Source organism: Heloderma suspectum, chromosome 7, assembly GCF_057233095.1.
Source record: "Heloderma suspectum isolate Gila_16-S chromosome 7, 16-S_ref, whole genome shotgun sequence".
Taxonomy (NCBI): Eukaryota; Metazoa; Chordata; class Lepidosauria; order Squamata; family Helodermatidae; genus Heloderma; species Heloderma suspectum.
The window spans coordinates 65,368,164-65,381,222 of record NC_139464.1 but is presented as its reverse complement, the minus strand read 5'-3'; the positions used below and the strand labels follow the sequence as shown (position 1 = coordinate 65,381,222).

Here is a 13,059-nt window from a genome sequence, read left to right as displayed (position 1 = left end):
CCGCACTATCATGGCTATCAGGGACATTAAGATCTTTCCTGTATAGTTCTTCTGTGTATTCTTTCCACCTCTTCTTAATCTCATCTGCTTCTGTTAGGTCCCTGCCTTCTTTGTCCTTTATCATGCCCGTCTTTGCACAAAACGTTCCCTTGAGATCTCCAATTTTCTTGAAGAGATCTCTAGTCTTTCCCATTCTGTTGTTTTCTTTGATTTCTTTGCATTGTTCATTTAAGAAGGCCTTCTTGTCTCTCCTTGCTATTCTCTAGAACTCTGCATTCAGTTGGATATATCTTCCCTTTTCTCCCTTGCTTTTCGCTTCCCTTCTTTCCTCAGCTACTTGTAAAGCCTCATCAGACAGCCACTTGGCTTTCTTGCATTTCTTTTTCTTTGGGATGGATTGAGTTGCTGCCTCCTGAACAATGTTACGGACCTCCATCCATAGTTCCTCAGGCACTCTGTCTATCAGGTCTAATCCCTGAAATCTATTCCTCACCTCCACTGTATATTCATAAGGGATATGACTGAGGTCATACCAGAATGGTTTAGTGGTTTTCCCTACGTTCTTCAATTTAAGCCGAAATTTTGCAACAAGAAGCTCATGATCTGAGCCACAATCAGCTCCAGGTCTTGTTTTTACTGACTGTATAGAGCTTCTCCATCTTTGGCTGCAAAGGACATAATCAATCTGATTTCGATATTGACCATCTGGTGACGTCCATGTGTAGAGTCGCCTCTTGTGCTGTTGGAAAAGAGCGTTTGCTATGATCAGCATATTCTCTTGGCAAAACTCTATTAGCTTTTGTCCTGCTTCATTTTGTACACCAAGGCCATGCTTGCCTGTTATCCCGGTGATTTCTTGACTTCCTACTTTAGCATTCCAATCCCCTATGATGAAGAGGACATCTTTTTTTGGTGTTAGTTCTAGAAGGTGTTGTAGGTCTTCACAGAACCGATCAACCTCAGCTTCTTCGGCATCAGTGGTTGGGGCATAGACTTGAATTACTGTGATGTTGAATGGTTTGCCTTGGATTCGTACTGAGATCATTCTATCGTTTTTAAGATTGTACCCCAGTACTGCTTTTCCCACCCTTTTGTTGACTATGAGTGCTACTCCATTTCTTCTAAGGGATTCTTGCCCACAGTAGTAGATATGATGGTCACCTGAATTAAATTCGCCCATGCCTGTCCATTTTAGTTCGCTGATTCCCAAGATGTCGATGTTCAATCTTGCCATCTCATGTTTGACCACCTCCAGTTTACCTTGATTCATTGATCTGACATTCCAGGTTCCTAAACAATATTGTTCTTTACAGCATCGGATTTTCTTTTCACTACAAGCAATCAGTTAAGACCTCTGGCAAAAATGATCTTTCCCTCCCCTAGCAGTCGAGTGAGCAGGGAGGAATAGTGAGAGAGAGAATAGGGAATAGCCCTGCTCACTTTTTTCTTTTCAGGTGGAATGAAAAGAAAAAAGTGAGCAGGGCCATTCCCTATTCTCTCTCTCACTATTCCTCCCTGCTCACTCGACTGCTAGGGGAGGGAAAGATCATTTTTGCCAGAGGTCTTAACTGATTGCTTGTAGAAGGCTTTTAAAAATAGGCTGAGAGCCACAGGTTGCCCACCCCTGCATGATTCTTTTAATGTTTCATTTGACCTGTAATATAACAATGGTTAATATCCTATTGTGCCCGTGCACTTTTGGGTGATATCCTATTGTGCCCGTGCACTTTTGGGTGATATCCTATTGTACCCGTGCACTTTTGGGACCCTCAAAATGAGGCTTTGGCACTTCTAAAAATAACCCCAAACAAGCAGAAATGCTAGTTTCTAGAAAAGGGCAGGTCAGCAGAGCTCACAAAAAGGAGCTCCACTGACCTGTCCTGATCTGGAAATGAGTGTTTCCGGTAGTTTCCAGAGTTTTCTGTAGAAGCACCAGAGTCCTGTTGTGCAAGCAGTGGGTCCCATGAGTGCAATAGAACCATAAAGGCAGAGCATCCCGTTGGATACTGCCTGATATATCTATACCATAAACTCTATTATACTTCATTTTATTCCTCACTGATTCTCTTCTCCCCTATTTATTCCAGTGCTGCCAACTGCATGTTTGAAATACACCAGAGTGAAAAGAAAAGCAGTAAGTCTCAAGAGATAGATATGACAAAAACAATCAAAACAATTTATTTGTGGATAAGCATATCAACTTGCCCTTTCAAGCAGTTAGCTGTAGAGGCCTATTGCAGGTTAGTACATCAACTTGCTGCTTAAAAGAGCAAACTAATATATTTACTCACAGGCAGATGCTCCAACTTGCTATTTCAATTAACAAGCTTGAAACAGAAACTGTTCCTCACACTGTCTGTCCAAACATTAAATGGAACATTTCAGGAAAATTAATATTTGTTTAATCAAGTGCTTTTTTCTCCTAGAACAAAATCTGAAAATGGAGCTTAAGTCAGAAACACTACACGGGATGAAGTGAGGATTACACCAGCTCTTTCTGCTATGTCTTGGAGTATAACAACTGGTGTAGTGCCGTAACAATTTAGCAGCCACTAGAAACAGTTGTAGGTATACCCAAAAGAAAGGAAGTATAAGAAAAAATGAGGGGTAGCTTAAATTAGATTCAAATCAGGGACATTCATGATTAAATTAGATTCAAATCAGGGACATTAAATGAGCAATATCTGAGACATATGATTCTCTTTCTTCATTTTTCCTATTTTGTATTTAGAAGTCAGCAGGACAGTTGCATAGTGTACCATTCTAAAAGAAGACAGAAAAAGTTCTGCATCTACTTTTACTGAAATTTGATCCAACATCAACTACTAAAAATGAGCACCCATTCTTTGTGCTACAGAAATGAGATTTCCTGAGCTATCAGGCAAGTGCTAATTGAGATGAAGACGGTATTTGCGTCATCTACTGATAATATCTTATTACCTTGTTTTTATGTAATAATGGATTCACATACATTTTTCTGTTCACAAGATCTCTGTAACAATTTCAGATTTTGCAACTTGCAGCAATTCATCTTATGTATATATTCACATTCTTGCAGTGTTTTAATTCTGGGCACAATTATCTGAATTATGGGTATCTATTACATCAATCTATAATGCTTTAAAAATGAATTCATTTTAATTTTTCAAATTTATTAATCTTTAAACATACTTGAGCAAGTTTATTTTTCCTTGAGGATAGTGGCGCTTGCCTTCTTGGAGATGCAGCAACTCCTTTAACCTCCAAATCCATTTGAATTATTGTCAACTTAACAACGAACTGTAAAATAAAAGCAAAAAAGAGAGAGCGCTTTAATAAGGACTTAACAAAACAGTATTTTCCTCAACAATTAGTATGTGTCTCCCTGAATTGCAGTTCAGTCCAAAATCATTCAATGCAGTTATTACATGTCTCAATTTATTGTTTAAAATGAAAGTACCTATCAGCTGTAATAAATTTCATTTTCTAATCTCTACCAGAATAAGCTTGCTATAGTGTTTTAAAGCCAAGCCTTGCAAACTGTTTAAACACATAAACATAAATTAACTATTATATTGTGAAGTGCTTTTCTGCAAAGTATGATTCACTCTTGATTTGTTGTATATATACATATACGTACAACAAATCAATCAATTCAGAGATACATAGTATTGGGGATATTTAACTGCTTAGGGCACAGAGACCTAACCAGTTAAGTAATAACTACTACTTTGGTTTTAGAATAGGAAATTTGTAGTTTCCAGATAGGATAGAAGAAGATAGTGGGGTTGTAAAGGAGATTTCAGATAGAACAGCTTGGGAAAAGAGATGTACTCTGCCCTCTACCCTTCTACAGTTCTGACTCTGCTCCCTTTTGCAGCTATCTTGATGGGAAAGCTGAAGAGGATAATCAATACCATTCCTTGCAGAATCACTGCACAAGCAGAGGTGTGCATGTGGAGGGACAATACAATACAGAGAAGGGTGTGATTGTGGTGAGTTTCCTGAAATTCTAATCTTTGCAAAGTGCCTCTTTCCATAGCCAATCACTGTGTTTGTGGACACTCTCCACAGAAAAGCTGTAACACTGGTAGTATTTCACCTTTGTTACATATATGAGTGCAAGATCCAAAATAAGTATTTATTATTAGCGTTTACATATCTCCTTTTTTGCCAAAGGCCACCCAGTCAGTGCACAACCATTTAAAATAACAACAACAAACTCAGAAAACCTCAAAAACATTAAAACAATAGCACACTAAAAATATTTGTTAAAGGCTAGGTTAAAGAGATTGATCTGAACACCTTTTCTGAAAGCCAAGAAGGGGGAGGGGGAATCATATTTCTGAAGAGAGTGCATTCCAAAATTTGGGAGTGTGCCCAACAAAAGGGCCTCTATGGGCAGCAATGTCCTCAGGAAGGCCTTTCCTACAGATTTTAATATTCAGACAGGTTTATAACAAGACAGGCAATCCTTTAGATAGCCAGGCCCTAAGCCATTTAGGGAGCAATCCTATGGAGATAGCTGTCACCCTATGAACTCATCTCCGTGTTCCAGACACCCTGCATTTTTGGCTAGACGGGCGATTTCATCTGTCTACCCAGGGAGCTTTGGCGTGAGAGTGGGGGAGCCCACGTGGCACATAAGAAGCTGTGTAAGACAGCTTCTGCGGTCTCCTCCCCTTCCCTGGGATCACCCCCTTTTCTCCAACTCTGTGCTCCATTTCTGAGCATGGTGACGTAGCCAGCGTGGAAAGAACTGCACTGGCCGGAGGGGGGGGGGGGCTGGTTTCTGGGCTCCAAAGTTGGAGCCCTGGTTCCAACCTTGGAGCCCAGAAACAAAATAATCCTATGTTCCCCAGATGCTGTCTAGGGGACATAAGATTGCCCTCTTAGGGCTTTAAATGTTTAAATGTTAAAAGCAACACCTTCAATTGAGCCCAGTAAACAATTGGCGACCAATGCAAGTTTTTCAGTTTTAATGTAATATGTGCATGGGTTAGCATTTTACACCACATGAAGTTTCCTGACACTCTTCCAGAGTACCTTATGCTTAGCATTTGCAGTAGTCTAAGCATGATGTAACCAAGGCATGGGTGACTATTGCCAAATCGGACCAACTCAGGACAGGTTACAGCTGCCAACTAAACTTAATTATGAAACCACACTCCTTGCCACTACTGCCATCTGAAGATCCAGACACAGCATGGAATCGAGTAGCACTTCTAAGCTATGGACGTGATCTTTCATGAGGAGTGCAAACCCTTCCTTAACTGGCTGGTTCCCAATCTTAAAGTCAAGTAAGGCAATATTCCTATAGGGTCACCTTCTATCAGTGGAAGAAGAATGCTTACTTTGGCGGCACACAAACTTCTTTATAGAATCACAGAATAGTATAGTAGGGTTGAAAGGGGCCTATAAGACCGTTGAGTCCAACCCCCTGCTCAATGCAGGAACCCAAGTCAAAGCATCCCTGACAGATGGCTGTCCAGCCTCGTCTTGAATGCCTGCAGGGTGGGAGAGCCCACAACCTCCCTAGGTAATGGGTTCCATTGTCGTATTGCTCTAACAGTCAGGACGTTTTTCCTGATGTTCAGCCAGAATCTGGCTTCCTGTCACTTGAGCCCATTATTCCGTGCCCTGCATGCTGGGATGATCGAGAAGAAATCCTGGCCTTCCTCTCTGTAACAGCCTTTCAAATACTTGAAGAGTGCTATCATATCTCCCTTCAGTCTTCTCAAGGCTAAACATGCCCAGTTCTTTCAGTCTCTCCTCACAGGGCTTTATTTCCAGTCCCCTGATCATCTTTGTTGCCCTCCTCTGAACCCTCTCCAGTTTGTCTGCATCCTTCTTAAAGTGTGGTGCCCAGAACTGGACACAGTACTCCAGATGAGGCCTAACCAGTTCTGAGTAGAGGGGGACTAGTACTTCCTGGGATTTGGAAGCTATACTTCTATTAATGCAGCCCAAAATAGCATTGGCCTTTTTTGCAGCTACATCACAGTGTTGGCTCATAGTCAGCTTGTGATCTAGAACAATTCCAAGATCCTTCTCACTTGCAGTATTTTTGAGCCAAGTATTCCCCATCTTGTAACTGTGCATTTGGTTTCTTTTTCCTAGGTGCAGAACTTGGCATTTATCCCTATTAAATGTCATTCTGTTGTTTTCTGCCCAGCACTCCAGCCGATCAAGATCACTTGGAATTTTGTTTCTGTCTTCCAAGGTATTAGCTATCCCTCCCAAATTTGTGTCATCTGCAATTTGATCAGCATTGCCTATACCTCCTCCTCCAAGTCATTAATAAAAATGTTGAAGACCACTGGGCCCAGGACTGAGCCCTGCGGTACCCCACTCGTTATCTCTCCCCAGTTTGAGAAGATCCTATTGATAAGCCCTCTTTGAGTCCAATCCTGTAGCCAATTATGGATCCACCTGATCGTTGTTTCATCTAGCCCACTTTGAGCTAATTTGCTCATCAGGATATCACGGGGCACTTTGTCGAAAGCTTTGCTGAAGTTGAGGTATATTATGTCCACAGCATTCCCACAGTCCACAAGGGAGGTTACCTGAACAAAAAATGAGATCAGATTTGTCTGGAAGGATTTGCTCTTGACAAATCCATGTTGGCTTTGAGTCATCACTGCATTGTTTTCAAGGTGCTTACAGATGGATTGCTTTATCATCTGCTCCAGAATTTTCCCAGGGATTGATGTCAGACTGACTGGTCTGTAGTTCCCAGGCTCCTCCTTTTTACCCTTTTTGAAGATAGGGACAACATTAGCCCTCCTCCAGTCATCTGGCACTTCACCCGTCCTCCACGATTTCTCAAAGAGAATAGACAGTGGTTCTGAGAGTTCTTCTGCCAGTTCCTTTATTACTCTAGGATGCAGTTCATCTGGCCCTGGAGATTTGAACTCATTCCAAGTAATTTCCCCCAGAGTTCCTGTAACTGCTACTTTATCCACTAAGTCATCTCTGTTGGTTAGGATCAAGTCAAGGATAGCCAATCCTCTAGTTTCTTCCTCTACTTTCTGTAGGAGGAAATTATCAGCAACACAAGTCAGGGATCTCTTGGAGGGGCCATGTTTTGCAGAATTTGTCTCCCCAAAAATATCGGGGAAATTGAAGTCCCCCATTACTACTACATCATGCTTCCTTGAAACCTTGGCAATTTGCTTTTCAAAAGTTTCATCCTTGTTTTCTCCTTGATTGGGTGGCCAGTAGTAGACTCCGACCACCATGTTCCTTTTATTCTTTGCTCCATTTATTTTAACCCAGATGCTCTCGATGGAGCTACCAAGCTCATCCTCCTGTATTTCTGTGCAGAGATATGTATTTTTAACATATAGTGCAACTCCACCTCCCTTCCTCCTGTTCTTTTTGAACAAGTTATATCCTTCAATTGCTGTATTCCAGTCATGGTAGTCATCCCACCAAGTTTCAGCTACCTATTAAGTCATAATTTCCCTCCTGTATTAAGAGTTCAAGTTTCTTCTGTTTGTTTCCCATACTCTGGGCATTAGTGTATAGACATTGAAGACATGTGCTTCATAGTCTGGCTTTTTTCCTACATGTTTCTGAAGACTATTATTGGGTGCTATTAGAGCTGTTCTCTCCGTTATGGTGCATGAGCCTTCATCCATTGTTACCCCCAACTTTATGCCTCCCTCCCCTGTAGGATTCAGTTTAAAACCCTCCTGATGAAGTTCTTCATGCTGTGGCCAAACACATTCTTCCCAGCCTTTGTGAGGTGCAACCCGTCCCTTGCCAACAGCCCATCTTCCAGGAAGTGTAGCCCGTGGTCCCAGAATCCAAATCTCTTATGCTGGCACCACCTTCATAGCCAGTCATTCACCCAGGGTATTTTTCTTTCCCTTTCTGTCCCTCTTCTAACTACTGGAAGGATGGATGAGAAAACTATCTGGGCCCCAAAGTTCTTGAGTTTCCTTCCCAAAGCTTCAGAGTCTGATGTGAGTTCTTCGTAGCTCTGCTTGGCGGTATCATTTGTTCCCACATGGATAAGAAGAAAGGGAAACCTGTCAGTGGGCTTTGTGAGTGCAGGCAGCCCTTCAGTCATGTCTCTAATCCATCCTCCTGGGAGACAGCATACCTGGAGAGTCCATGGGTCTCCACGACATACTTGGGTTTCAATCCTACGCAGCAAGGAGTTTCCTACTACTACTACTACTCTTTTTGTAGGCCTCGGTTTTATCGCCTCTGCTTTATTTATTTATTTATTTATTTATTGCATTTATACCCCGCCTTTTTTCCTCTTGCAAGGAACCCAAGGCGGCTTACATTATCCACCCCCTGCTCGCTCTCATGCAGGTTCCCCTGTAATTCTTCCTCTGCAGGCTGTCCTCGAGTCTCATCCTCAAGTACCTGGAAAGAGTTCCATAGCTCCACTGCCTCCACTGGTGCAGGGTGGCTTCTAGTTCTTCTGCTCCCCTATTCCAAGGAGTTTCCTCTACTTCATTTTTCCTCACCTCAGCATTTTCCTCTTCTGCCTCAGCTTGCTGTTGCTCTTCTAGCTTCTGTTCTTCACTTTGCTGCTGCAGTTCCACCGTTCTGCCCAAGAACTCTTCGTGTTCTTTTATTCCTTGAAGGGTCGACACTCGCTGCTCCAGTCCTCATACTTTTTCTTCCAACAGCATGATCAACTTGCACTTGTTGCAGGTGTAGGCCATGTTGTTCTCAGGCAAGAAAACAAACATGGCACAAACATTCCAGGTCACCACCACTGGAGAGTCTTTTTCTTCCATAGCCTCTATTCCCTTTTTGTGTCTAGCTTTTTGATTGTTCTAGAGTAGCCTGTGCCTGGTCCTCTACTCACTGGAGGTTAAAAACACTGGCCCACTGGTATGGAAGTGTGAGTTACAAGAAAAAGACATTTTAAAAAATGAAAAAAATGAAAAACAAATGAAAAAGAAATGTTAGGGGCCTCTCCTGCCGACCTCCTCTGGCCAATTCAGTAGGGAGGCAGGAAACTACCAAATCCTTCCAAGGCTTCACATTAAAATCAGCTGCTTTGTGGACTAGAAGGAATTGCAACTTTCTCCAAGGCTTCACATCAGAATCAGCATCCCCAGCTGGAAGAACTCTCCTTTAGGGAGAGTGTGATTTACCTACTATTTCTGGTCAAACTGTTATAATCCCACCTCAACTTGCAAAATGGAATGGGTAGTAAATATGTTAACTAAGTCAAGGTAACTGAAAGAGATGTTACCAAGTACCCCCAAATTCTGCTGATCTGGGAAAATGTGACCTGTATCTGGACAGGAACTAGGGTTTTTTGGTCTTGGAGAAGGGCAGAAAAGCAGGTCCCATAGGATATTGAGGCCTTGCACAACCCAAGAGGAGATGCAGACTTCTTGCATAAATTATCTGGTCAGCCACTGTGCTCTGATTGCCTTAATTCCTCTGGGTTTATACTTGCAAATTTCAGATCTTGCCTCAGGACGACAACTACAGAAGACCCCACCATGAAAATATTTCATGCTGATATCTAACCTTCCTGTTTAAGCCAAATAGAAGGAAAAATAAAGAATTCAATGTCTTTTAAAGCTATAAGACCCTGAAGACCCAATACCGTGTAAGTATGCCTACATGACTCTTTTGTTGTCTTTGTTTAAACCTATCACCAAAATCCCCCCCCCCCCGCTATCTTGCTCACCTGGACCTGTGAAAGCCAGAAATATATACCTATCAACTCCCATATTTTCCTCACATCAGGAAAGAGAATCCTACTGTCTTCTTTCTTCCCTTGGAGTGCAATCCTATGCAAATTTAGACAGAAAATAGTCCTGTAACTCCCAGCATGCCCCAGCTAGCCATGGATTGCACCCTTAATGTCTGACACCTAAAGATTCATTTTCCAGCATCCACAAATAATCTTGGAAGAAAGACTTGCTTAGTTTTATTCTGATTACTACATCCTGAGAGAAGAATAAAAACAGCAACCCAAATTCATTGAACATGCAGAGAGGGAAAGAAGGAAAGAGGACTCTTTCCATCCTTTCTGCTCAGAACAGCAATCCCCCTTTCCTCCCCTCTTTCTCTCCTTTCCCAGAGAAGGAACTCAACAGAGCTTCCCATCACTTCGCAAGTCAGCAGATAAGAAGAGGTAAATCTTTGCATCATCTTCTATTCTCCTTCTCTCTTTTACTCCCTTTCCCTAATATTTCACTCAATACCAAACTCCAAAACTCCTGGGCTTAGCTCTTTCTCCATCCACTTCCTCCCCAAACCCTGCATTTTCTCCAAAACTCTCACAATCCCCCCAGTCTGTTACTCCCCCATTCAAAAATATCAAGCTGAAAGTTCCTTCCCCCTTTCTCTCTTCCTCCATGATCAGCTACACGTACAAACTAGGGATGTACGAATGTCACTTACCTTTCTGCAGGGGTGATTCGCGGTGGGGGGGAGGCACTTCGCTTCTCCCCCCGAAGTTCAGGCAAGGGGGGGGGGAGGCGTCCCGCCTCGCCCGGCCGAAATTCAGGCCGGGGGAGGGAGGCGCCCCGCCTCGCCCGGCCAAAATTCAGGCCGGGGAGAAGTGCCCCGTCTCCCCAGCCACGAAAGAAAAAGTAAAAAAACAAAACAAAACCCCGTGATAGGCTACGTAACGATTAACGTAGCCTATCACGGCTAGATTTCCAAAGTCAGCCGTGATAGGCTACGTTAATCGTCACGTAGCCTATCACAGGTGACTTTGGGGGAAAAAAAAAAGTGCGTACGCAAATGGCGGCGGCCCATGGGTGCCGCCATTTGCGTTCCTTATTTTGGCACATCTAGTCTGCATAAAGATTTACGTAGACTACGGCGAAAATAAGGGAACACTATTTGCGTCGCCCTTTTTTTCGCCGGAGTCTACGTAAATCTTTACGCAGACTAGACGCGCCAAAATAAGGAACGCAAATGGCGGCGCCCATGGGCCGCCGCCATTTGCGTACGCGCGTTTTTTTTTTCCTCCAAAGTCACCCGTGATAGGCTATGTGACGATTTACGTAGCCTATCACGGCTGACTTTGGAAATCTAGCCGTGATAGGCTACGTAAATCGTCACATAGCCTATCACGGGTGTGTGTTTGTTTGTTTTTTAACTTTTTTATTTTGTAATGGCGGCCACCGCCCCCGCCGAACCGCCGCCGGGACCCGCCGCCGAGAGGGACATTCGCTGAAGGTAAGTCCCATCCCGGGGGGGGGGGGGGCAGGGGGCCGGCGGAGAATTTCCCCAACACTTTCGGGGGGCCGAATGCCTCGGCGCTCGGCCTCCCGAAGATTCGTGGAGAAATTCTCTGCCACCCCTAATACAAACACACAATTTTCTATGCATCCCAGTGTCCGTCACTATTGACTTTATATGCTTACCTTTAACCTTCTGTACGACAGAATCTTAATGTACGATTCTAATTCCCGTGATGTGTGATTTTAATTCATTTTAAATTCCTCTTTAATAAATCAAAGAATTGCTTTCAAATAACTTCTTGTGGTCTCTGAGTCTCTCAGCTTTCGGGGGTATCAGGTTTCCTACAGCACCCACAGTTCAATACCAAAAGATCCCTCAGGTATGCATTTGGTTTACATGTATGTGATATGCACACCCATGTAAATTAAAGCATACTTCATAACAGAGAGCAGAGCTGTTCTTACAGCGTTACTGAAAATAAACCCACTGTGGCTGCCGCAATCCCAAGCATGTGTCCTCTAAAGTACATCCCAGTGCATCATTCTAATACACTCCCAAGTAAATGGAGTATATATACTTCGACGTACTAGGCCTTACTTTGCAGTAAACGTGCTTAGCTTAGGTCTGTCCTAAGACTGTATGCCTCAGGGCAGGAACTGTCTTATTATTAGTCTTTGTAAGCAAGTCTGGGAGGGGTTTTTGGTCCAAAGAGCAATCCTTCAAATTATAAATTAGTAAATGTTTCGGATTTCAGCATTGTTGTTTTACTCGTACTACTCTCTGACACGGAGGCCCTGTTGATGTTATCAGTCAGGCTTGTTTCACCCATGAAGTTTTCCCAACCAAACCAAACCAAACCATACCAATAGCCTGCTGGGCTGGGAAGCCGCCGCCAACCGTGGCTTGGCAGTACCGTAAGCACATCTGTGACTTTCACACGTAATGCCGTGCGAAGGCTTCTCGTATCGCCGTTTGGAGAAAAAGCCGTATGTGAAGGAAAGGCGTTTTGCGCAAGTTCAGAGACACTGGGGTGGCGTCCAGCGGGTTGTATCTAAAGTCGGTCTGACTTCAGTCCCATTCATGTCAATGGATCTACTCTAAGTAGGCCTAACACGGGATCCCACCCACTCTCCCCTTCGCCTTGCTCCTGACCCCGCGGTGTAGTTTCATAAACAACAACAACACTCGGATCAGGACTAACCGCTGCAAGTTCTGAAACAGGGCAGTGGAAGAGAGGAGAGGAGGACGGAGTGAATATCCCCGCCAAATTTCGCCTTTCCTCGAATCTGAGGGGCTTGTTTGGTAGTTCTCGGCCCTCGCCTCGCCGTGGGCGCGCTCCCGTGGTTGCCTAGGTTTCTGGCAAACAAGCCGAAACGCTCCACGCTCTCCCGCCGCCGCCGCCCTGCTTTTAATACTAAGATACCGCCAGAGGCAACGGGAAGCGGCCCCCCCCCGCCCGGTGCAGGAGCACCCCTCAACTCTCCCTCTCACCTTCGTCACCCCTCCTTCCTACGGCCACCGTTGCACTTCCTCCTCCTCGTTCGTCCTGCGCGCTCGCCGCCCCAAGGGCGCTTGATGCGCGCTCCCCAGTCCTGGCTGCTCGCTTTTCCAGACTTCCGGGGGGGGGGGGTGTTTTTTAATTCCTAGGGAAGGAGCCGCGTTCTCCCATGCATGTTTCCTCCACCAAATGGTCCTTACTCCCAAGTAAGCGTGCTGAGGATTGCAGCCCTAACGGGGATACAGTCACAGACTGAAAGAATCAGAAAAAAAAATGGCAGACGGCCCATGGCCTAAAAGTAGCATCAAACCGGAGGCATTACACTAATATAATGCCTCAGATAATCACCTACAGCTTAATCTGATGCCTTCCAGATGTGTTGGACTACAACGTCCATC

General features: G+C 44.1%; 1 protein-coding gene across 2 annotated transcripts in view; it reads right to left on the bottom strand.

Moving 5' to 3' along the window:
* Positions 1–12,763, bottom strand: part of CAPS2 (calcyphosine 2) — a 59,976-nt gene extending 47,213 nt beyond the window's left edge. Inside the window, exons 1-2 of one of the 2 annotated variants that reach the window (XM_084811798.1) lie at positions 12,655–12,763; positions 3,172–3,279 (exon numbers count right to left, since the gene is read on the bottom strand). In XM_084811798.1, the coding sequence (XP_084667924.1) occupies positions 3,172–3,252 (81 nt within the window). In that variant the 5' untranslated portion in view covers positions 3,253–3,279; positions 12,655–12,763. Of the gene's footprint in view, positions 1–3,171; positions 3,280–12,364 lie in introns of both variants that reach the window. The other variant, XM_084811799.1, reaches the window with a different exon arrangement.
* Between the last annotated feature and the right edge of the window lie 296 nt (positions 12,764–13,059).